The sequence below is a fragment of the Rana temporaria genome, chromosome 6 (genome assembly GCF_905171775.1).
Source record: "Rana temporaria chromosome 6, aRanTem1.1, whole genome shotgun sequence".
NCBI classification, from domain to species: Eukaryota; Metazoa; Chordata; class Amphibia; order Anura; family Ranidae; genus Rana; species Rana temporaria.
This window is the reverse complement of record NC_053494.1, coordinates 212,353,454-212,379,868: the sequence shown is the minus strand read 5'-3', so window position 1 is coordinate 212,379,868 and position 26,415 is coordinate 212,353,454. Positions and strand designations below refer to the sequence as shown.

At 46.4% G+C, this 26,415-nt stretch overlaps 1 protein-coding gene across 8 annotated transcripts in view; it reads right to left on the bottom strand.

The window, feature by feature from the left end:
- The window catches only part of BIN1 (bridging integrator 1), a 177,038-nt gene extending 154,387 nt beyond the window's left edge, over positions 1-22,651 (bottom strand). For 2 of the 8 annotated variants that reach the window (XM_040358225.1, XM_040358226.1), the window contains exon 1: positions 22,437-22,651. In XM_040358225.1, coding sequence (XP_040214159.1) covers positions 22,437-22,517 — 81 coding nt within the window. In that variant the 5' untranslated portion in view covers positions 22,518-22,651. The remainder of the gene's footprint in view (positions 1-22,436) is intronic. The other 6 variants (XM_040358228.1, XM_040358230.1, XM_040358227.1 and 3 more) reach the window with 6 other exon arrangements.
- Positions 22,652-26,415: the final 3,764 nt, after the last annotated feature.

The following is a 26,415-nucleotide window of genomic DNA, read 5'->3' as shown; positions in this document are numbered from 1 at the left end:
CACCCCTCAGATCACCCCCCCCTATTCCTGCACCGTCACCCCTCAGATCACCCCCAATTCCTACACCTTCACCCCTCAGATCACCCCCCAATTCCTGCACCTTTACCCCTCAGATCACCCCCAATTCCTGCACCTTTACCCCTCAGTCACCCCCAATTCCTGCACCTTCACCCCTCAGATCCCCCCAATTCCTGCACCTTCACCCCTCAGATCCCACCAATTCCTGCACCTTTACCCCTCAGTCACCCCCAATTCCTGCACCTTCACCCCTCAGATCCCCCCAATTCCTGCACCTTCACCCCTCAGATCCCACCAATTCCTGCACCTTCACCCCTCAGTCACCCCCACTTTCTGCACCTTCACCCCTCAGATCACCCCACTTCCTGCACCTTAAGCCCTCAGATCACCCCACTTCCTGCACCTTAACCCCTCAGATCACCCCACTTCCTGCATCTTCCCCCCTCAGATCACCCCCAATTCCTGCACCTTCACCCCTCAGATCATCCCAATTCCTGCACCTTCACCCCTCAGATCACCCCAATTCCTGCACCTTCCCCCCTCAGATCACCCCAATTCCTGCACCTTCACCCCTCAGATCACCCCCAATTCCTGCACCTTCACACCCCCCAATTCCTGCATCTTCACCCGTCAGATCACCCCAATTCCTGCACCTTCACCCCTCAGATCACCCCCAATTCCTGCACCTTCACCCGTCAGATCACCCCAATTCCTGCACCTTCACCCCTCAGATCACCCCCAATTCCTGCACCTTCACCCCTCAGATCACCCCCAATTCCTGCACCTTCACCATCCAGACTAATCCTGATTCCCAGTCCCAGAAGGTAGGCGGATGAGATCCTTCACAGAACAAAGTTTGCAGCTGTAGCCCGGCCTTTGCTGGTACTGTGAGGAGGGTTGTCAGTGAGGAGGGTTGTCAGTGAGGAGGGTTGCCAGTGATGTCAGAGGAGCTTCTAAAAAAAAAAAAAAAACTTAATGAAGTTGGGTGGGCTGCAGAAACAGAAGGGCAGCCTATGGCCGTGCCAATATATTTGCAGGTACCCACTGGAGAACCCTCCAGTCCTCTGGCGAGCCAGTCAGTGCCCACATTCATGTGATGATCATCTGGGCAACATATCACGCCGCCCTGGCACCCATGCCCTGGGAGATCCCTGGTTGAGAACATGCTGTAATTTAGCACTGGCCTTGAACTTTTGCATCTACAGATCACGAATTGATCCCATTATGTAACACGTCTCTCCTCCATGCATTCTACGAGGATTTCTAATCCGGACCTCCGATCACCTCCTTTATCCGCTCCAATGCAGACAGTGATGTCAGAAGGACAAACCCGGGGGGAAGACACTAGACTGCAAGAAAAAGTCATTTCCAGCATCCAATAAGAGAAATACCGATCGAGTATTCCCCCCCCCCCCCCCCGGGTTATCTGTGGGAAATTCCTCACCTCACGTGATGGAGATCATTGCACAAATGAGATCCATTTTAAAAATGTGTGGTTCAGATTAAGAACAATCCCTGCCCACAGCTCAGAAAGAGCCGACAAAAGTTATAATATAAATTTTTTTTTTTTGCTACATTATAAATAAATATTTGCAAAAAAAGTTATAGGGCCAGATTCAGAAAGAGATACGACGGCGTATCTCCTGATCTCCCCGTGTGGATTTGCCGTGTTTCGGCTCTCCTCGTGTCCTGTCAGCGCAAGGTCAGGATTGCCGATAACCGGCAAATCCAGTTTAAATTGGGATCAGCTGTGATTGGACGCCGCCAATTGGCTCTTTACCCCGATCTATGATCAGTTGCATCCAAAGGACGCAGCAATCAAATATCCCTGCCGATGTTCGCCGCAGGGGGTGTGCAGGCACGGGAGGACGTCATGACGCCCTCCCAACAAAGTGCAGCTGCGCTGTAGCCGTCATTCGGCTATAGTGTGGTCTCAAAAGGGGTTAACTACTTGCCGACCAGCCGCCGTAGTTCTATGGCGGCAGGTCGGCTCCCCTGCGCGAGAGCCCGTAAAATAACGTCTACTCTCTAAGCAGCCACTAGGGGTGCGTGCGCCTCGCCGGAGGCACGCGTGCGCCCCCCGCTCATCCCTGACTCCCGTGCCCGATCGCCGCCGGGCACCCGCGATTGCTCGTTACAGAGCGAGGACCGGCAGCTGTGTGTGTAAACACACAGCTCCCGGTCCGGTCAGGGGAGAAATGCTCATCTTCTGTTCATACAATGTATGAACAGCGATCAGTCATTTCCCCTAGTGAAGCCACCCCCCCCCCTACAGTTAGAACACACCCAGGGAACATACCTAACCCCTTCCCCGCCCCCTAGTGTTAACCCCTTCACTGCCAGTGGCATTTTTATAGTAATCAATGCATTTTTATAGCACTAATCGCTATAAAAATGCCAATGGTCCCAAAAATGTGTCAAAAGTGTCCGAAGTGTCCGCCATAATGTAGTACCAAAAAAAATAAAAAAGCTGATCGCCACGATTACTAGTAAAAAAAAAAAATATTAATAAAAAAGCCAAAAAAATACCCCCTATTTTGTAAACGCTATAACTTTTGCGCAAACCAATCAATAAACGTTTATTGCGATTTTTTTTTACGAAATGTCTGTAGAAGAATACGTATCGGCCTAAACTGAGGTAAAAAAATAGTTTTTTTTATATATTTTTGGGGGATATTACAGCAAAAAGTAAAAAAAATATTCATTTTTTCAAAATTGTCGCTCTATTTTTGTTTATAGCGCAAAAACTAAAAACCGCAGAGGTGATCAAATACCACCCAAAGAAAGCTCTATTTGTGGGAAAAAAAGTACGCCAATTTTATTTGGGAGCCACGTCGCACGACCGCGCAATTGTCAGTTAAAGCGACGCAGTGCTGAATCGCAAAAAGTGCTCTGGTCTTTGACCAGCAATATGATCCGGGGCTTAAGTGGTTAAAACAATCTGCATAAAAAAATCAATAAAAAAAAAAATCTTCCTTCTGATCGATTAACTGGGCCAATCGGTCTTGGTGGAAAACGATCAATTGCTTTGTATCGATAAACAGCACCGAGATACTCCGTTCACAAATACTACTGTATTTTGATCAGATTGTGAGATTACGGGATGGAATACAAAGAAAGGATCATTTATAATCATTTACTGATATTATGTGCAGTAGGCGGCGGCAAGTATACTGACATGACTGACTCCAATATCTACAGAGCAGAAGCAGGCAAGGGTCTCAGAATACGATTGTGCGATTATCAGTTCACAATCTCGAGCATCAAAAGGAGGCGATCGCAGCCTCAGTCTCTCTTTGTCCCAACACGTTTCGTCCAGCCCACAGGGCCAGGTCATGGAGGAAGCTTTCACTGGGTCCTGCACTCTAGTTTGGTACAAATTGTGCAATTTCTATAGATGACCGACCTAGGAGTTCCTCTGCGACAACTGGAGCTGCTCTTTAACCACTTCCATACCAGGCACTTCTACACCCCTTCCTGCCCAAGCCAATTTTCAGCGCTGTCGCAATGTGAATGACAATTGCACGGTCGTGCTACACTGTACCCAAACACATTTTTTATCATTTTTTTCCCCCACAAATAGAGATTTCTTTTGGTGGTTTTTAATCACCTCTGCGATTTTTTTTTTTTTTGCGCAACAAATAAAAAAAAAAAAAGCGAAAATTTGCACAAAAAAAAAAAAAAAAAAAACGTTTCTTTGTTTCTGTTAATTTATTTTATAAATAAGTACCTTTTCTTCAATGATGGGCACCGATAAGGCGGCACCGATATGGCGGCACCGACAGGCACCGATATGGCGGCACCGACAGGTGGCATGGATGGGCACTGATAGGTGGGCACTGATGGGCAGCACTGAGGGGCATCACAAATTTGTTTGTGCCATGCTGGTGCCAGTCAGTGCCCATTTGTGGGCATTGATTGGCATACGTTATGCATATATTTCTACATGTGGATGGCCATGGGGACTTACCTGGCCATCCACATGTTGGGTGCACAGACGCAAGTGAGGAAGAGCCGATCAACGGCTCTTCCCGTTTACATCGTGATCAGCCGTGATTGGCCACAGCTGATCATGTGGTAAAGAGCCTCCGCCGGAGGCTCTTTACTGAGATCTGTGTGGCGGTGCGTCAGACTCACACACCACCGATCGCCGCGATGCGCGCCTCCACGGGCGCGTGGCAGCTGTTATCCTGCAGGACATCAATATGCTATTGGTCGGGCGGGAAGTGGTTAAAGTGGACCTTGTCATTTTTTCATCTTTCCATCTATTAAATCTTTTGCCTTTGTTGTCGTAATTTTGGATAGAAAAACTTTTTTTTTCTGCCAGTAAATCCCTTCTACAGCCCACTTCCTGTTTGTCTGGTCATTAGCCTAGGATTATGACATCATACACAGCTCTCTCTCACTCTTCTGAGAGTTTGCCAGGAAGTGAGGGGGGGGTGAGTCATAAGAGGGCCAATGAGAGGTGTGTGTCAGTATAAATCCAGGAAGTGAACAGGCAGCAGCTTCAGCTGCCCACAGTTAAAATGGATGCAGCCAGACTCAGTGGAGGGAGATTTCTGCCGCATATTTGGCAAGTACAGAATCCCAGTATATATAAAATATTATACAAAGCGGTTGGAGGGAAGCTTCAGAATGGCAGATGTTTTTATTACAAATTATGTGAGCAGACTGCAGTTCCTCTTTAACAAGAATTTTTCAGCTTCCCACAATGAATCCATCTTTGTCTTCCTGCCAAGTTTGCTAGCCGGCCAATCAAATGATAAACGGTTTATTGATCCGCATTCCGTACACGTTATTGTGTACCGCTACAGAATGCGTATGCAGGATAAAAAAGGATGACGGGGCTGAGGGACATTCCATACAGGTCTGCATCTTTGCTCGAACCCAAGGAAGTGAGCAAACCCTCCCCCCCATTGGGTGCAAATTAAACTTTAAGGGCCAGATTCTCGTACATCCGCATAAAATTGTGCGGGCGTAACGTATCCAATTTACGTTACGCCTCCGGAACTTAGACAGGCAAGTGCTGTATTCTCAAAGCACTTGCTCCGTAAGTTGCCGCGGCGTAGTGTAAATCGGCCGGTGTAAGCCCGCCTAATTCAAATTTGGATCAGGGGGGCGTGTTTTATGTAAATGTACTGTGACCTGACGTGATTGACGTTTTTTCCCCGAACGGCGCATGCGCCGTACGTGGAATTTCCCAGTGTGCATTGCTCCAAAGTACGCCGCAAGGACGTCATTGGTTTCGACGTGAACGTAAATGACGTCCAGCCCCATTCACGGACGACTTACACAAACGACGTAACTTTTTCAAATTTTGCCGCGGGAACGACGGCCATACTTAACATTGGTACGCCGCAGTTATGCCTCATATAGCAGGGGCAACATTACGCCGGGAAAAGCCTAACGTAAACGGCGTATCTTTACTGCGTTGGCCGCGCGTACGTTCAGGACTTGGCGTATCTAGCCAATTTACATATTTTGACGCGTACATCAGCGTACACGCCCCTAGCGGCCAGCGTAAAAATGCAGTTAGGCTCTGACGGAGTAAGAGACTTACGCCAGTCGGATGTAATAGAAATCTATGCGTACTAAGAATCAGGCGCATAGATACGACGGCTCGGATTCGAACTTACGACGGCGTACATGGCGCTACACCGTCGTAAGTCCTCTGAGAATCCAGGCCCAAGATCCTGCGCATGGATTTATAACATTATAGTGATATTTAAGCCCTCAGTTTTTTTTAAGCGCTTTCAGTTGCTGATTTAATTGTTTATGGAGTATGCAGAGTCTTTATCTTTTAATCCTTGCCTATGTTCCAGTTTAACCACTTAAGCCCCGGAAGATTTGCCCCCTTAATGACCGGGCCATTTTTTCCGATACGGCACTCCGTCGTTTTAACTGACAATTGCGAGGATGTGCGACGTTGTACCAAAACAAAATTTGTCAAATTTTTATTTTATTTTTTAATTTGGGATATTTATTATAGCAAAAAGTAAGAAAAAAAAAATATTATTATTATATATTTTTTTTTCTTACTTTTTGCTATAATAAATATCCCAAATTTAAAATAAAAAAAAGGAAGGAATTCTTCCTTCAGTTTAGGCCAATATGTATTGGTGAAAAAATAAATAAATTGCAATAAGTGTATATTGATTGGTTTGCGCAAAAGTTATAGCGTCTACAAAATAGGGGATAGATCGGGCATTTTTAGTTTTCTTACTAGTAATGGCGACAATCAGCCATTTTTAATTGGGACTGTGACAATGCGGTGGACATATCAGACACTTGATACTTTTTTGGGACCATTGATATTTTTACACAGGAGAGGCTTTACGTAGGATGCTCTCCTTTCTCCCTCCCACCGGTTGCTTACAAACTGGACGAATCTAGCCATACTTACCCTTCTTTGGACGAATCACTGGGCGGAAACTGCTTTCCTGCCCAGCTAGTGTATTTGATCTACATTTTGGGGCGCTAAGAGGATGGATTACATTGGAGGAACCCTCCCCCTTCCCCTCTCCTGCTTACCAGCAGACTGTCTGGTTTAGCCCTCTACTGCTATTCAAAACGAATACCAAAAAAACCCAGCTGTGTTTGGGTCAGCGCTATATATACACACAGCCACAATGGTGGTATTCGGGCCCGTGTTCATCTCCTAAATACAACCTATTTCCATGCTCCTGATGAAGCGTTCTCACGCGAAACATGTTGAGCAAAGCAACAATTAATATCCTGCATACCGGACCCATGTTCAAGGACACAAACATACACATATACATATTATATTACACATACACCTCTACTGTTCCACTTTTTGTGTATTTTTGGTTGATTTTCTGTCTCCATCATATAAAATACACCTATGATAAAAATTATAGACCCTTCATTTCTTTGTAAGTGGGAAAACTTGCAAAAATCTACAGGGGGATCAAATTATTTCCCCCCACACCAAATTTTGCACGGTTCCGCTTTGTCTGCGCACATTTTTGGACATTTATGGGCATATTTGTAGGAGTGAGTCCAGGTTGGGGGGGGGGGGGGGGGCGAAAAAAAATTAATAAAAAAAAAAAGTCTGAGATGAGCTTTTGAGCAAAAGAAACACTTGACGTCCCTTGCGTACATTTTTCCTAGGGTTTTGCGTAAACGCTTCTAAAAATGCTTACGCTCATAAAAAGCGCGTACAATGCGCTCCATAGGAGAATTTTTTATGCCGCTTTTTTTCTTCCAGTAGTTACATTTTTTTTCTGTTGCATGAACCCATAAATATACATTGGTTTCTATTTTAGAATCTATTTCATTTCGGATTTCGGCTTTTTTAGAAGCCCAGAAGCCATAAAGTAGATGGGAAAAAAAAAAGAAAAACGTACAAACCTAACAGAAAGTATTACTAAATAAGGTCAGAGGATTGTGCGAGGATAGGAAGATAACCAGCCGTCCCAGTAAAGGAGCAGCCCGATGTATGGCCTCCCCACCCCAGAGAAACAATCCTGAAATTCAATCCACAAAATTAGTGGATCAAATACTTCAATATATGGATTTGAATATTACCCTAAATGGGCACAACTGTCCAAAATCTTCTGGACGACAAGTAGCTCTTGCACACTGTCTATGTGAAAAACTAAGGGGCAGATTCACATAGAATTAGATCGGCGCAGCGTATCAGAGATACGCCACGCCGCTGTAACTTACTTTTTGGCTGGTTCGAATCCTGGAAGAATTCGCGCCGTAAGTTACGGCGGCGTAGTGCATCTCTGGCGGCGGAATTCAAATCGGCGATTAGGGGGCGTGATTCATTTAAATGAAGCGCGTCCCCGCGCCGAATGAACTGCGCATGCCCCGTTTCTAAATTTCCCGCCGTGCATTGCGCGAAATGACGTCGCAAGGTCATTTTTTAAACTTAGACGTGACTTACGTCCATCCCGATTCACGGACGACTTGGGCAAAAAAAATAAAATTCAAATTTAGACGCGGGAACGACGGCCATACTTAACATGGCAAATCTAACTATACGCCGCAAAAAAGCAGACTAGAGACGACGCAAGAGAATGCGACGGCCGCGCGTATGTTCGTGGATCGTCGGAAATAGACAATTTGCATACCCGACGCGGAAAACAACGTGAACGCCACCCAGCGGACGCCGAAGTATTGCATCTAAGATCCGAAGGCGTACGAGGACGTATACCTGTCGGATCTAACCCAGGTGCCGTCGTATCTTGGTTTGAGGATTCAAACTAAAGATACGACGCGGGTAATTTGAAAGTACGCCGGCGTATCAGTAGATACGCCGGCGTACTCTGTGGATCTGGCCCTAAGATTTTACCCAAATGTCAGAATTTTTTCTTTATTTATTTATTTTTTTTAAAGGGCAAACTTTACCCTTTTTTTTTTCTTCTGTAATAAAAAAAAAAATATATATATATTATTTTTTTTTTATTATTAAATATAGTTCTTCCCCCCTCCAACTTCATCAGTAATAAAAATAAGGGCAAAGTTTGCCAAAAAAAAAAAAGAAATATGTACACACACACACACACACACACACACACAATTTGTACTGAGGGCTGTGCCGTGTCTCAGAGGCTGCTCAGCTGTCTGTTGGATCTCCTTCGGCACCTGGGAACAGGTGTTGTGAATGGGGACAATTTCAGCGTCTCAGCACAGAGAGAAGGGCCTGGAAGAGTCACGAGACAGGGGAGAGGCGAGAAGGGGCCCCACGGGGCCCGAGTCACAGATTTAGCTCTCCGTTTGATCCGGACCAGCAGTTGTCTTCATCACTTAAATAAAACTGGCCTAGATTCATCTCTATGAACGCAGCTGCCAGCGCCAATCAGAACACAAGATTTTTTTTTTGTCCTTTAATTATAAGATACCGGCTTCTAAAAATGATAAAGTGATCACATTATTTATATAAAATACTGTCTGGGTAAGTGACAGCGCTGTACAGCGACAGGCGGCTCCCTGGCAGCTTCAATGGGTTTGTGTCACACGGATCTTAAGACTGTTTTTTCCCCATTGAATTGTCAAAATTTTATTACACACACACACACACACACACACACACACACACACACACATTGACAAATTTGCTTGGAATCTAGGAGCCAGCTAAAAAAGTTAGGAGCCAGAAAACGCGCCCCATCCCACCGAGCAGAAGCGAACACATACTTGAGTAGCGCCTACATATGAAATCGGTGTTCAAACCACACATGTGAGGTATCGCCGCGATTGGTAGAGCGAGAGCAATAATTCTAGCCCTAGACCTCTGCAACTCAAAACATGCAACCTGTAAACGTCGCCTATGGAGATTTTAAAGGGTAAGTTTGTTGCCATTCCACGAGCAAACGCAATTTTGAAGCGTGACATGTCGGGTATCAATTTACACGATCCAGACGTAATCGAGAGGGGGGTGCGCACGGAGACAGGGTACCCCAGCTGTGCGGCCCCAGGTCGCTAATTCTAGTCGCAATTGCAAAAAAAAAAAAAAATAATTAAACCCCGGACGACCTTTTTGTACGATTTTCGTATAGTGTGTACACAACGCAGATTCTGAATTTTCATACAAAAATTCCCGAAGGGATAAACTCCCAAATTTGTCTTGTAGGGGGAACAATGGACAATTTTCATTTAATGTGTACCGTTCAGAAAAGACAGCGCATGATCAAAATAAAAAAAAAGCCATTGTCATACGAGATTATTTGTAAGCAATTATTATAGGAGGGCCAGACAGGAACCTGTCATTTGCATTCCACATTCTTGGATGTGTCATCAATGGAATGAGCTGGATGGGCCGGTCTCAGGGTGCATGCAACATGTTGCAGAATGTCAGGTTTTAACTCTATAAAGCCTGGTGTGGGTTGAAGAAAGGAGAGAAGAAAGGCGAAAAGAAGAAGGAAAAAAGAAGGAAGGAGAAAAGAAGGAAAAAAGAAGGAAGGAGAAAAGAAGGAAAAAAGAAGGAAGGAAGGAAGGAAGGAGGGAAGGAGAAAAGAAGGTAGGAGGGAAGGAGAAAAGAAGGTAGGAGGGAAGGAGAAAAGAAGGTAGGAGAAAAGAATGGAAGAAAGAAGGTAGGAGAAAAGAATGGAAGAAAGAAGAAAAGAATGGAAGAAAGAAGAAAAGAATGGAAGAAAGAAGAAAAGAATGGAAGAAAGAAGAAAAGAATGGAAGAAAGAAGAAAAGAATGGAAGAAAGAAGAAAAGAATGGAAGAAAGAAGAAAAGAATGGAAGAAAGAAGAAAAGAATGGAAGAAAGAAGAAAAGAATGGAAGAAAGAAGAAAAGAATGGAAGAAAGGAGAAAAGAATGGAAGAAAGGAGAAAAGAATGGAAGAAAGGAGAAAAGAATGGAAGAAAGGAGAAAAGAATGGAAGAAAGGAGAAAAGAATGGAAGAAAGGAGAAAAGAATGGAAGAAAGGAGAAAAGAATGGAAGAAAGGAGAAAAGAATGGAAGAAAGAAGAAAAGAATGGAAGAAAGAAGAAAAGAATGGAAGAAAGAAGAAAAGAATGGAAGAAAGAAGAAAAGAATGGAAGAAAGAAGAAAAGAATGGAAGAAAGAAGAAAAGAATGGAAGAAAGAAGAAAAGAATGGAAGAAAGAAGAAAAGAATGGAAGAAAGAAGAAAAGAATGGAAGAAAGAAGAAAAGAATGGAAGAAAGAAGAAAAAAAAAAAAAAAAAAAAAAAAAGGGGGGGGAAGAAAAAAAAAAAAAAAAAACACACAAGAAAAAGAAAGAAACCCTCCAGGTTAGAACCTGTGAAAGTATCGGTCAATTCACGCATTTACAGCAGCGGCGTCCAGTCAGTATTATTATTATTATTATTATTATTATTATTATTATTATTATTATACAGGATTTATATAGCGCCAACAGTTTGCGCAGCGCTTTAGGATATCACAACCACTTTGCCGCCGTCATTCTGCTATACGGCTGGCGGCAAGTGGTTCAATTATTAGGTACTGGAATTTTTCTTAAAATTTGGCCAACTGTTAGTGAACAAAACAAATATGAATTCATCCGAAGATACGAATTATCCGAAATAACGTATGCAACGTAAGAAATTAAAATGCATCCGAAGATACAAATTATCTAAACAACGAATGCCGATCATATCGACCGATTCAATAAACGCGGCGGCGCACTAGTCCAATGACTACTGAGAGCTAGACATGTGCATTTGTTTTCGTTAAAACGATAACGAAAAAAACAGATTTTCGGCCTAAAATGCATTCTAACAAACGATAACGAAAGTGCAAGAAACGAAAACCAAAAGATCCGACATAAAAAATGCTTTATTTTCGTTTTCGTTGCGGTAAAAATTCGATAGAGAGATTCGACATTATAGGGAAAAGATCTGACATTATAGAGAAAAGATCCGACACTATAGAAATAATAGATTCGACATTACAGAGAATAGATTTCGATTTATGAGAAAATAGATTCGACATTATAGAGAATAGATTCGACATTATTACTAGTCATACAACATTAGAATTCTTGTAGGCGGAATATTCGAACGGAAATTTACGATTCGACGTAAAGATTCGACGTTCCGTCGAATATTCTTTTGACCATTCGACAGAAACCAAGTATTATTGGATTTTCGGACGAAAGCTATTCCCCAACAAAAAACTAAATAAATCAAAACGATTTTCGGGAGTAACTAAATAAATGTATTTTCCAAACGAAAAAACTAAACAAAATATTTCAGTCTGCACATGTCTACTGAGAGCTGATGCATTACATCTGCACATTCCAACCCAAGAACGGCAATCATTACATTGCTGAAACTTACATTACATCATCCTCCTTCTGCAAAGTGAAGGGAAAGATTTAATGGGAGGAAAGGATTGGGCTACAACAGGGCTCGACAAATCCCGGGCGCCAGGTCGCCATGGCGACTAGAAATAGGGTCCTGGCGACTTGGCTTGTGAGCTGGTGCCATCTGGTGGTGAGCCGTTGGTATTACAAGTTATTACCACCAGATGTGGAAGCTGGCGCCATCTGGTGGTGGCCATTGGTATTACAAGTTAAACAGCAATGCTAATGTAATTTTTCACCATTTTCACTGCCATCTTCTTCCTTCTAATTAGAACCCCCGAACATTATATATATTTTTTATCCTAACACCCTGGAGAATAAAATGGCGATCATTGCAATACTTTCTGTCATGCCGTATTTGCGCAGCGGTCTTACAAGTGCACTTTTTTGGGAAAAAATTACACTTTTTTTAATTAAAAAATAAGACAACAGTAAAGTTATCCCCATTTTTTTTTTTAATATTATGAAAGATAATGTTACGCCGAGTAAATTCATACCCAACATGTCACGCTTCAAAATTGCGTCCGCTTGTGGAATGCCGACAAATCTTCATAGGCGACGTTTAAAAAAATCTACAGGTTGCATGTTTTGAGTTACAGAGGAGGTCTAGGGCTAGAATTATTGCTCTCGCTCTACCAATCGCGGCGATACCTCACATGTGTGGTTTGAACACCGTTTACATATGCGGTCGCTGCTCACGTATGTGTTTGCTTCTGCGCGCAAGCTCGTCGCGACGGGGGCGCGTTTTCTGGCTCCTAACTTTTTTAGCTGGCTCCCAGATTCCAAGCAAATTTGTCAACCCTGGATTACATCATCCTCCTTCTGCAAAGTGAAGGGAAAGATTTAATGGGAGGAAAGGATTGGGCTACAACATAGAAAAACATAAAAAGTCTTCCCCAAGGGGTGGCAATGTGCCTAGGTAGCAGTTCCTGGCACCCAGCACCAGTTATCAGCAATGCCAACCTTCTGGCAGGAGATTAAGGGATTCAAGGAATTGGGGAACTGGAAAAATGTCACAAAGTAATTAATTATGAATTTGCGATAAGAAAAAAAAAAAAAAAAAAAAAAAAAAAGCTTTCCAGGCCGCCCTCTTCACCCTCAAAGCATGTGGTCGCCGACGATCGAATATTTCCCACACCATCCAGCGATGGCGACCTCCATGCATCTCTGTTGGCCGCTCCCATGTAATTCTTTCCATTCCCAAGACAAATCATTTTTTTGTTCCATCAGAAGGAGAAGCGGAGCGCGTCACCCACATCTGAGCGCGTCACCCACATCTGAGCGGAGTTTTATTTTTATAATTCTTCACGTCTCGGCAGAAGATGAAGTCTCTGATGTGCACAGAAGTCAGCTGAAGGGCAGTTTGCGGAGATGTCAAAGTTTTTATTGGAGAACACAACATGCGTGCGTTCGGCGTCCTCGGGGGAATCTTGGGAAAGTTAGCAAAAGTTTTATGAGGGTGCAGCTATGCAGAGATTAAAAACATTAGAGCGTGGCATCCAAGCCAAAAAATCCAACCGTCCCAAAACTTTGGAGAAATCCTAGATGGCTTGGTAATGTACCGTATATACTCGAGTATAAGCCGACCCGAATATAAGCTGAGGGACCCAATTTTTACCACAAAAAAAAAAATGGGGAAACTTATTGACTTGAATATAAGCCTGGTGTGTCCATCTGCATGCCTCACTGTGCCCACGCCTAGACCGACGTTTAACATGGGAGTCTATGGAAGGGGTGCCCGACTTTGAAAAATCGGTGCTCCCCAGCCGTAGGTCCCCAAGACAACAAACTTTGCACACTTGTAGCAGAGATACATGTGTGCCAAGTTCCGGGTCCAGGGGACCTATGGCTGGCCAGTACCGGATCCCCAAAATCACCGGAGAAATTACCATTTAACATGGGAGTCTATGGAAGGGGTGCCCGGCTTTGAAAAAAAAAAAAAAAAAAAAAAAAAAAAAAATCGGTGCTCCCCGGCTGTAGGTCCCCTGGACAACACACTTTGCACACTTGTAGAGGAAGAGTGGGGCTACATGTGTGCCAAGATTGGGGTCCAGAGGACCTACGGTCAGCTGGTACCGGGTCCCAAAGTCTAAGAGATCATGCGCAAAAAGGTGACTCAAGTATGAGCCGAGGGGGGCATTTTCAGCACCAAAAACCCCGATTGGTTTTACTGCCCCCCCCCCTAGAAAGTAAAAGCATAATGGGCTAGTATGCATCGCATACTAGCCCATTATGTGCCACTTGCCTACAAACGAAGCTCGTGATGTCCCGCTGGTCGCCACATCCACCTTCACCCCTCTTCCTTCCGGGGGCTGTGGAGCCGTGTGTGGGGGATGTAGAGGTGTTGTGTATAGGATACAGAGGTGTGTTGAGGTGATGGGGGGTTACAGAGATATCCTTGTATAGGGTACAGAGGTGTGCTGGGGGGGGGGGGGGGGGTTACAGAGATGTCCTTGTATAGGGCAGTGTTTCTCAACTCCAGTCCTCGAGGCGCCCCAACAGGTCATGTTTTCAGGATTTCCTTCAGATGAAATGGCTGTGGTAATTACCAAGGCAGTGAAACTGATCAAATCACCTGTGCTGCAATATAATGGAAAGCCTGAAAACATGACCTGTTGGGGTGCCCTGAGGACTGGAGTTGAGAAACACTGGTATAGGGTACAGAGGTGCCCATTATGTGCCACTTACCTACAAACGAAGCCCGTGATTTCCCGCTGGTGGCCACATCCACCTTCACCCCTCTTCCTTCCGGGGGCTGTGGACCCTGGCTCTGTGACTGGTACAGAGGTGTGCTTGGGGGGGGGGGGGGGGTTTATAGAGGTATCCTTGTATAGGGTGCAGAGGTGTGCAGGGGGGGGGGGGGGGGGTTACAGAGATGTCCTTGTGTAGGGTACAGAGGTGTGCTGGGGGGGGGGTTTATAGAGGGGTGCTATATAGGGTACAGAGGTGAGCCGTGTGTGGGGGATGTAGGTGTCGTGTATAGGATACAGAGGTGTGCTGGGGGGGGGGGGGGGTCAGAGATGTCCTTGTGTAGGGTACAGAGGTGTGCTGGGGGGGGGGGGGTTCAGAGATGTCCTTGTATAGGGTACAGAGGTGTGCTGGGGGGGGGTTACAGAGGTGTGTTGGGGGGTACAGGGGTGCTGTGTGGGGGATACAGATTACTCACTGTGTTCATTAAGCCTAGGTAGGTTCACGCTACAATGCAGTGCGGGAAGCACGAGATCCGTGTGCGTTTCTTGCACCGCATTCAATACGCATTGCCTGCGATCTGCAGCGGTTCTCAGTGCAATGTTAATACCACCCCAAACGCAAGTCAAGCGCAGTGCATTTGCCAGCACCAGATCACATGGTACAAAACGACCATGCGATCCAGTTGCAGTGTGGTTTCAAAATTGATGCATGCGCGACTTTGGTTTGATGCAATTTAAGCCCATTCACAATGTCAGGGCTTAAGCCGCACTGCACTGTGTGTGAACTGTACAGGAATGCCATGCATTTACTGTAATTGTATGGGGGAAGAGGGGGGGGTGACACCATGTTTTACCACACCAGGTGACACCAACCCGAGTGACGCCACTGACAGACAATGGTGTATTAATAAATAGAGATATGCAGGATATTGTAACTTTACATCTACCACTATAAGCAAAGAGAAAGTTGATAAGCAATCTTTTTTTTTTTTCGTTCCAGTTCCAACCTCATCCCGCATGGAGGGCGACGGCGGGAGAAAGATCTCCAAGACGGGCGACGGTTAAAGCCATGGCGACCAAGGTTATCAGCATTTCTCTTTGCACTGTACACTTTGTGTATATATTATACAAAAAAAAAAAAAACTCTATGGGGCAGATCCACAAAAGAATTACGCCGGCGTATCTCTTGATACGCCGCGTAATTTCAAATTTTGCGCTTCGTATCTTTGTTTTGTATCTTCAAAACAAGATACGACGGCATCTCGGCTCAATCCGACAGGCGTACATCTTAGTACGCCGTCGGATCTTAGGTGCATTTTTTCCGCCGGCCACTAGATAACCGTTTGTCGAATTCCGCATCGAGTATGCAAATTAGCTAGTTACGGCGATCCACGAACGTACGTCCGGTGCATTTTTTTACGTCGTTTGCATTCGGCTTTTTCCGGCGTATAGTTAAAGCTGCTATATGGTGGCGTACTCAATGTTAAGTATTGCCGTCGTTCCCGCGTCGAAATTTGAATTTTTTACGTTGTTTGCGTAAGTTGTTCGCGAATAGGGATTGCGTAGAATGACGTCACCGTCGGAAGCATTGGCTTGTTCCGGTTTAATTTCGAGCATGTGCACTGGGATACCCCCACGGACGGCGCATGCGCCGTTAAAAAAACGTTGTTTACGTCGGGTCACAACGTATTTACATAAAACACGCCTCCATCACAGCCATTTGAATTCCGCGCCCTTACGCCGCCAAAGATACACTACGCCGCCGTAACTTACGGTGCAAATTCTTTGAGGATTCGAAAAAAATAAATAAGGTACGGCGGCGTAGTGTATCTTAGATACGCTGCGCCTGGCGGAAAGATGCAGAGGTAAGTGAATCTGCCCCTATATGTGTAACAAATAAGAGAACTTTATTTTCTGTGGGTTTATCCAACAAAGCAAAGAGCTATAAATGTGCAACTACAACATCCTAATTTGCTCAAGTTATATGGGTCTTCATTGGTTGCTATGGGGTCACTGTACTTTGTATGTTGCCAATTACCGTATATACTCGAGTATAAGCCGACCCGAATATAAGCCGAGGCACCTAATTTTACCACAAAAAAAAAAAAAACTGGGAAAACGTATTGACTCGAGTATAAGCCTAGGGTGTCCATCTGCATGCCTCACTTTGCAAATTGTGCATGCCTTACTGTGCCCATGTTTTACTGTGCCCATGCCTAGACTGACGTTTAACATGGGAGTTTATGGAAGGGGTACCCGGCTCTGGGAGGAAAAAAAATAAATAAACATGGTGCTCCCCAGTCATAGGTGCTCCAGACAACAAACTTTGCACACTTGTAGGAGGAGAAATGGGGCTACATGTGTGCCAAGTTCCGGGTCCAGGGGACCTACGACCGGCACCGGGTCCCCAAATTTACCGGAGAAATTACCATTTAACATGGGAGTCTATGGAAGGGGTGCCCAGCTTTGATAAATCGGTGCTCCCCGGCCCCAGGCCCTCAGGAAAACAAACGTTGCACTTGTAGAGAAAGAGTGGGGCTACATGTGTGCCAAGTTTGGGGTCCAGGGAACCTACGGCCGGCTGGTCCTGGGTTCCTAAAATCCAGGAGATCAGGCACAAAAAGGTGACTCGAGTATAACCCGAGGGGGGCATTTTAGCACAAAAAAAAAAAAAAAAAGTGCTGAAAAACTCTTCTAAGCGTGAACAAGCGCGGTACACTTGTGTGAAACGCGTCAACGGTAACCATGCAGGATTGTCTGGTTTACGACAATAAAGACTTTATTCAGCAAGTATCCTGTTGGCTTTCATGTGCGACCATCATTTCTTCTTTGTGCTATGTGTGGATGTCCCTGCTTTATGTAAAACTATTAATTTATTTTTCAACATTTTAGAATGGGGTGCCATGAGATTGTCCATAATTTTAAAAAGGTGAGTTGACTGAAAATAAAAAAAAATAAAAAGGTTGAGAAACACTGGCCTAGAAAACCGCATGGCTTTCATGACTTGGCAATCAGATCACAGCAGTGAGGCCTACAATTCATGCAACAGCAGTCTATCAGGGTCAATAAGGCACGCTACGGCCAGGCCCAGGCCCCTCCGCCAACCCAAACGGATCGGCACAAGCCCCGCCGCCAACCCAACGGCCTGGCAAAAGCCCCGCCGCCAACCCAACGGCCTGGCAAAAGCCCCGCCGCCAACCCAACGGCTGGGGGGCCCAGGCCCCTCCGCCTACCCAACGGCCGGGGGGCCCGGGCCCCTCCGCCTACCCAACGGCCGGGGGGCCCGGGCCCCTCCGCCTACCCAACGGCCGGGCCCCTCCGCCAACCCAACAACTGGGCCCCTCCGCCAACCCAACGGTCAGGGCCCAGGCCCCTCCGCCAACCCAACGGTCAGGGCCCAGGCCCCTCCGCCAACCCAACGGTCAGGGCCCAGGCCCCTCCGCCAACCCAACGGTCAGGGCCCAGGCCCCTCCGCCAACCCAACGGTCAGGGCCCAGGCCCCTCCGCCAACCCAACGGTTAGGGCCCAGGCCCCTCCGCCAACCCAACGGTCAGGGCCCAGGCCCCTCCGCCAACCCAACGGTCAGGGCCCAGGCCCCTCCGCCAACCCAACGGTCAGGGCCCAGGCCCCTCCGCCAACCCAATGGTCAGGGCCCAGGCCCCTCCGCCAACCCAACGGATGTAATTTTCCTTAATTACGCTTTGGGATTATTATTAAGAATTTTAATTCTAGAATATTGTATTGTCCATAATATTCTATTGATCATGCAAACCTTTAGTGCCTGCGCAAACATTCATTCCATTTTTTTTTTTTTATAATGGGGTGATTACAAGAAGAATCATTACTGTTGTCTACATTTGTTACAGTGAGTCAAAGAAGGAGATCTATCAGTTGGGTAATTTTTCTAGCTACAAAACTCCAGAAGCGTTTTTGTTTCCAAGGGAAAAAAAAAAAAAAAAAAACTGCAGTCAATCGAAGGTCATGGTAACTTGCTCAGTCGCCAAGTGGTTGAATTTTCGCAGCTGGCTACAAAAAAAAAAAAAATATCGGATTCAATATCTACCATGTAATATCAATTGCACTTTATAGCTGCCTAGATATGCATCATAACTTCACAAGTATCCTTGTGGCCAACTTCCGAAAATCAAAAAAAAAAAAAAGATTTATAGTTCCTACAAAATGAAACAGCAAATGTGACAACGCTAAACCTTCCAGAATACGAAGAATTGCCCAACGGGTCACCTTGTGATTTGACCAGCTCAGCGCTTATTCCACAAAATCTAACCTTACAAATCACGTTGTACATGAAATAAAAAGCAAAAGGCAAAATAAAACCCTACAACCCCCCCCGGCACTGTGAACATGTGCTAAGCAAGCTCCAATTTAAAGAGCGCTAGAGGAAACATTTGTTGCTCAGGATTCCAGCGCATGCAACGTAGTGTCTTACAAGAGCGCAGAGATTATAAATAGAATGATGAGCCTCAGATATCCATTCCTCCAAAAACCATCTGTGACCTCTGATCCGCTTCTAACACACGCCTGACTCAGACCTCCTGTCATACATCAATCACGTCGGCCAAGGTATATCGACGACATATTCAGAGAGGCAATGGACAATGCAATGGTCAAACAGAACAGGGCACAAAATCAATATAGAACCACACAAGAACGGTTGGCATCAGGGGCAGACTGACAACTCATGGGGCCCCCGGGCAATAGAAGATTATGGGACGCCCGGGCTTACAGATGGCCACCGGGCAGCTAAAATCTTGGGATTTTCACATCAAAAGCATGTCGGTTACGGACAAAAAAAAACAAAAAAAAAAAAAACAGGTTTTTACATACTGTCCCTGGTTTTACTGAGCCTGGCAACCCCCTAGTGGCATGGGGCCCTCGGGCAGTGCCCGGGTGCCTCAATGGTCAGTCCGCCCCTGGTTGGCATCGTTTAGCATTACCCTTCGTTAGCAATAGAGCAACATTTAAAAACATTTTCTTTAATGCAACGATAGATAGAAAAAAGGGGACTGTTAAAATTAATGGCAATAGATGGAAGATAAAGAACAGACAAGAAAATAATTATAAAAAAGGGGAGCAGAAAGTGAAAAAAATGCTTCTGTGATCACACTATATATTAATAGTAACACCACATTCTAATTCTAGTCTACGCAGCTATAGAGGAGGTGGGAGTTGTCTGCGGTCTAAGGATTAGATGAGCAGGGACCGCAGAGGTCCTCAAACTTTGGCCCTCCAGTTGTTCAGGAACTACAAGTCCCATCATGCCTAGTCATGTCTGTGAATGTCAGAGTTTCACAATGCCTCATGGGAGGTGTAGTTCCGCAACAGCTGGAGGGCCATAGTTTGAAGATCCCTGAGCAGGGGGGATCTCCTGGGGCACTACAAACGCCAGCAGGAGTCACTGGGACCTGTAGTGCTCCAGCAGCTGGACAGGCAGTGTTAGACTAAACCTTCAAATTTAGCATAGCAGGGACATTGCAGAGATAGAATGCTGAAGAGGTCACAAAGCCTGCTATCCTCATGAGAGTATGGCCACGCTGGGGCTTGTAGTTCCTCTGCAACTTCATGGTAGCCTTCCCAACAACCCGCAGGGAAAGCTGTCAGTGTGACTGCAATCTTATCCGCAGGGCAGCCTGGGATTTACAGTTCCCTGACAGCTGACTCTTCCATGGCACGTTAGTGCGCAGAAGGCTATAGAGGACAGTGAAACCTCCACTCTGCAGGGCAAGGCAGACGCTGTCGTCCCCCATAAGCTTTGCTGATCCTGCAGACCTTTGATCTTGCCCATAAACAGGATGTAGGAGCCTGTCTGTTCCTGCGGAACTTTGTAGTTTTTCCCCCATTAGCTGGATGCCTCCTCCAGCAGGGACTGGTAGATCCCCAGCTTCTATATGCCTCCTCCAGCAGGGACTAGTAGATCCCCAGCTTCTATATGTCCCCTCCAGCAGGGACTGGTAGATCCCCAGCTTTTATATGTCCCCTCTAGCAGGGACTGGTAGATCCCCAGCTTCTATATGCCCCCTCCAGCAGGGACTGGTAGATCCCCAGCTTCTATATGTCCCCTCCAGCAGGGACTGGTAGATCCCCAGTTTCTATATGTCCCCTCCAGCAGGGACTGGTAGAGCCCTAAGCTTCTCTATGCCTCCTCTAGCAGGGACTGATAGATCCCTAAGCTTCTCTATGCCTCCTCCAGCAGGGACTGGTAGATCCCCAGCTTCTACATGCCTCCTCTAGCAGGGACTGATAGATCCCCAAGCTTCTACATGCCTCCTCTAGCAGGGACTGGTAGATCTTTAGCTTGTGGATGCCTTCTCCAGTATGGACTGGTAGATCCCTAGCTTCTAGATGCCTCCTTTAGTAAGGACTTGTAGATCCCTAGCGTCTAGCGGTTTCCTCCAGTAGGGACTGGTAGATCCCTAGCACCTAGATGCCTCCTCCAGCAGGGACTAGTAGATCCTTGGTGTCTAGATGCCCCCCTAAACAGTTATGGGGGAAGCCTCAGTTTCTAGATGCCTGCTCCAGCAGAAACTAGGGGATCCCTGCCTTCTAGATGCCCCCCGATCAGGGATGGAGAGCTCCCCAGCTTGTAGAGGCCTCGTCCAGCAGACACTAAGGGACCCCAGGCTTCTAGATGCCCCCCGATCAGGAATGGAGAGCTCCCCAGCTTGTAGATGCCTCATCCAGCAGAAACGAGGGGATCCCTGCCTTCTAGATGCCCCCCGATCAGGGATGGAACGTTCCCCAGCTTGTAGAGGCCTCGTCCAGCAGACACTAAGGGACCCCAGGCTTCTAGATGCCCCCGATGAGGGATGGAGAGCTCCCCAGCTTGTAGAGGCCTTTTCCAGCAAACACTTGGGCATCCCTGGCTTCTAGGTGCCCCCCCATTTAAGGACAGAGAACACCCCTGGCTGATAATGCCCCCCCCCCCCTCCTAGCTCCTAGATGCCTCCTCCAGCAGGGACTAGTGGATCCTTGGCCTCTAGCTGCCCCTCTGAGCAAGGATGTGGAGAAATCCTCAGTCTATAGATCCCTCCTCCAGCAGAAACTAGGGGATCCCTGCCTTCTAGATGCCCCCCCCCCCCCCATCAGGGATGGAGAGCTCCCCTAGCTTGCAGATCCTCTTCCAGCAAACACTAGTGGATCCTTGGCTTCTAGATGCCTACTCCTGTAGGGACTGGTGGATCCTCATCCCCTGGATGGATCTGCCATCCCCATGCATAGTCTGCTTAATCTACAGCTCCCATGAGCTGGGTGCCTCCTCCGGCAGGGACTGGTAAATCCCTATCCCCGGGATCTGTCATCCCTCATACACAGGCTTCCAGCTTTGCAGCTTTCAATGAGCTGCATGCCTCCTCCAGCAGGAGCTGGGAGATCCCCAGTGTACAGAGCAATGACTGGTGGACCCTCATCCCCTGGATCTGTCACCCTGATGATCCATCCCCTGGATCTGTCACCCCCATCCCCTGGATCCGTCACCCCCATCCCCTGGATCTGTCACCCTGATGATCCATCCCCTGGATCTGTCACCCCCCATCCCCTGGATCTGTCACCCCCCATCCCCTGGATCTGTCACCCCCCATCCCCTGGATCTGTCACCCCCCATCCCCTGGATCTGTCACCCTGGTGATCCATCCCCTGGATCTGTCACCCCCCCCCCCCCCCCATACACCCAGGCTGCAGCTTCCCCTGGATCTGCCACCCCCCATACACCCAGGCTGCAGCTTCCCCTGGATCTGCCACCCCCCATACACCCAGGCTGCAGCTTCCCCTGATCCGGGTGTCTGCAGAGCTCTGCCAGTGGATGTTGCATGACATGACGCTGCACTGGCAGATCTCAGAGGCTCTCTGGAGCTGTCATGTCCCCTCTCCTCCTCCTCCTTCTCCCCAGCAGCAGCAGCCTTACCTTCTCCTGAGCCCTGGTCAGCTTCTTCTGCACGTTGCTGGCGATCTTCCCCGCAGAGACTCCCTTCCCCAGCTCAGCCATCTTGCCTTCCCTTTAACTGGACGTCAAATAATCAGATCAGAAGCAGCGAGGAAAAAAAAAAACCCTCCTGGCAGAAACAATGGATATACTGCCCCTCCTGGGGGCAGGGACCGCCTTTTAAAGAGACAGTGCTCAGAGCAGGCAGCAACTCCTTAAAGGGGCAGGCAGAGGAGAGGAGTCCCAGGGACATCTGCTCAGGGAAGGATCAGAGAGGGCTGCTGGGTGGTAATAGAATGTGCCCTCTGCCATGGCAGGATTAGCATGGAGGAGGGGATGGAGCTGGAGGATGGCTGAGCACTCCCTGCACACTGCAAAGAGATACAAAACAATAACAATAAACAAATAGAAACATTTGTATCAGCATGTCTGGACAGGACAAGTGTTACATTGTATCATTATCATTCTTATGGCCCCGAATAATCAGTGGCGGCTGGTGCTCAAAATTTTTAGGGGGGCGTAAAAAAAATAAAATAAATTGCAGCCACTGTCCCCATCAATTGCTGCCACTGTGCCATCAAACGCAGCCACTCTGCCATCAAACGCAGACACTGTGCCATCAATTGCCACCACTGTGCCCACCAAACACAGCCACTGTACCCATCAATTGCCAACACTTTTTTTTTTTTTAAGGTGAATGGGTAGGGGTACAATGTACCGATGCTCATTCACATAGGTGGGGGCCGAGATCTGGGGGGGGGGCCCCTTGTTAAAGGGGGTTTCCAGGTTCCGATAAGCTCCCCGCCCGCGGACCCCGACAACTAACGGCCAGGGTTGTTGGGAACCGGCCCTTGTCCTCATCAATATGGGGACAAGGAGCTTTGGGGTGGGGGGGCGCAGGGACCCCCCTGCCGCAAAGCACCCACACCCCCCCATGTTGAGGGCGTATGGCCTGGAACAGTTCAGGAGGGAGGAAGGGCCCTCGCTTGTCCCCACCACCTTTCCTGACCTGCCGAGCTGTGTGCTCAGATAAGGGTCTGGTATGGATTTTGGGGGTGACCGCCGCGCCGTTTTTTCGGCATCTGGGTTCCCTTTAAAATCTATACCGGACCTAAGGGCCTGGTATGCTCTTGGAGGGGAAACCAATGCCTTTTTTTTTTATTATTATTTGGCGTGGTGTTCCCCTACAAGATCATGAGAGCACAATTTGCATGCCGAAGTCGGATCAGTTAAGAGGGCGATCCAAATTTGATCCGACTTCAGTGATATTAACCACTTAGGCCCCTTTCACACTGGGGCGTTATTCAAGCGTTATTCAAGCGTTTTCTAGCGTTATTCGAGCGTTATTCGAACGAAGCCTCATCTGCAATTCCAATGTGCTGGTAAAGCACCGCTAAGACCCTAACATTTTAGGGCGTTTTTGCAGTGCCTCGTGTGAAAGGGCAAGGCGTTTTTACAGCGCTTTCAATTCATTTTAATGGAGAGGGGCGTTTTTGGAGCGTTTTATTCAGCGCCCAAAAGCTGCTCCAAAGATGCTGCTTGCAGGACTCAGTGTGAAAGGGTCCATTGAGATGCATGGAGAGCGTTTTATGAGCGTTTTAATATCGCTATTTTTAACGCTGAAACGCTGTAAAAACGCTTCAGTGTGAAAGGGGTCTTAAGGACCGCCTCCTGCACATTTACGTCGGCAGAATGGCACGGCTGGGCACAAGCACGTACAGGTACGTGCTATGCTATTAGTCAGCCATGGGTCGCGGGCGCACGCCCGTGACCCGGTCCGAAGCTTCATGACCGGGACAGACACAGCTTCCCCGTTCTTCACTGTGGCTCCGTCATCGATCGTGTCATCCCTTTTATATGGAGACACAATCGATGACGTCACACCTACAGCCACACCCCCCTACAGTTGTAAACACGATTCAGGTCACACATAACTCCTACAGCGCCCCCTGTGGTTAACTCCCAAACTGCAACTGTCATTTTCACGGTAAACAATGCAATTTAAATGCATTTTTTGCTGTGAAAATGACAATGGTCCCAAAAATGTGTCAAAAGTGTCCGAAGTGTCCGCCATAATGTCACAGTCACGAAAAAAATCGCTGATCGCCACCATTAGTAGTAAAAAAAAAAAAAATTATAAAAATGCAAAAAAACTATCCCCTATTTTGTAAACGCTATAAATTTTGCGCAAACCAACCGATAAACGCTTATTGCGATTTTTTTTACCAAAAATAGGTAGAAGAATACGTATCGGCCTAAACTGAGGGAAAAAAAATGTTTTATATATTTTTTGGGGATATTTATTACAGCAAAAAGTAAAAAATATTGAATTTCTTTCAAAAGTGTCGCTCTATTTTTTTTTATAGCGCAAAAAATAAAAACCGCAGAGGTGATCAAATACCACCAAAAGAAAGCTCTATTTGTGGGGAAAAAAGGACGCCAATTTTGTTTGGGAGCCACGTCGCACGAGCGCGCAATTGTCTGTTAAAGCGACGCACTGCCGAATCGCAAAAAGGGGCAAGGTCCTTTAGCTGCATTTTGGTCCGGGTCTTAAGTGGTTAAATGGGCTGAAGTAAGATCAAAGTTGAACCAAAGCGGCGTTCATTGGGAACGACTTGTCATGTGACTTTGCAGTCCCAAGTCGTAGGGCAAGTCGTACTAGTGTGAAAGGGGCCTTAGGGTCAGATTTGTCCACCGTAATGTTGCAGTCCCGCTAAAAATCGCTAATTGCCGCCATTACTAGTAAAAAATAATAAAAAGTCCACAAGTCTATCCCCATAGTTTGTAAACGCTCTAACTGTCGCGCAAAACAATCAATATACACTTATTGAGATTTTTTTTTTACCATCAACATATAAAAGCATACATATTGACCTAAACTGATGAAGAAATTCGATTTTTTTTATTGAATGAGTTTTATAGCAGAAAGTAAAATATATGATTTTTTTTTTTCAAAATAGTCGCTCTTTTGTTGTTTATAGCGCCAAAAAAATTAAAACCGCAGAGATGATCAAATACCACCAAAAAAACTGTATTTGTGTGGGGAAAAAAAGAACACGTCATTTTCAGTTAAAGCTAAAGCGTATCGCAAAAAAATGGCCTGGTCTGGAAGGGGGGTAAATCTTCCAGGGCTGAAGTGGTTAATTAGAAGCTCATTTATTTATTTATTTTTAATCTTTTACTTTAAAGGTAAAGAAGAAATTTGGGGTCTTATAAACACCAGATCTCTCCATAAAGAGGACCTGTCATCCTTATTTCTATTACAAGGGATGTTTACATTCTTTTTAATAGGAATAAAAGTGATCCATAAATAAATAAATAAATACATATATAAATAAAGGGACAGTGTAAAAAAAAATGTAAAATAAATAACAGAAAAAAAATTTAAGCACAACCATCCCTCCGTGCTTGCGTGAAAAAGCTAAAGCCAGTGGTGGCTAGTGCTCAAAAATTTGGGGGGGGGGCGCAAACAAACGAAAAAAAAAAACTGCCTCACTGTGCCCAACAATTGCCGCCACTGTGCCCATCAAACGCAGCCACTGTGCCAAAAACTGTTGCCACTGTGAAATAAAATTGTCGCCACTGTGCCATGCCATCAAAACGCAGCCACTGTGCCCATCAATTGTCGCCACTGTGCCATGCCATCAAACGCAGCCACTGTGCCATCAATTGTTGCCACTGTGCCCATCAATTGTCACCACTGTGCCATGCCTTCAAACGCAGCCACTGTGCCATAAATTGTTGCCACTGTGCCATAAATTGTTGCCACTGTGCCCATCAATTGACGCCACTGTGCCATGCCATTTTCGCCACTGTGCCCATCCATTGTCGCCACTGTGCCATGCCAAACGCAGCCACTGCGCCATCAATTGTCGCCACTGTGCCATGCCAAACGCAGCCACTGTGCCATGCCATTTTCGCCACTGTGCCCATCAATTGTCGCCACTGTGCCATGCCAATA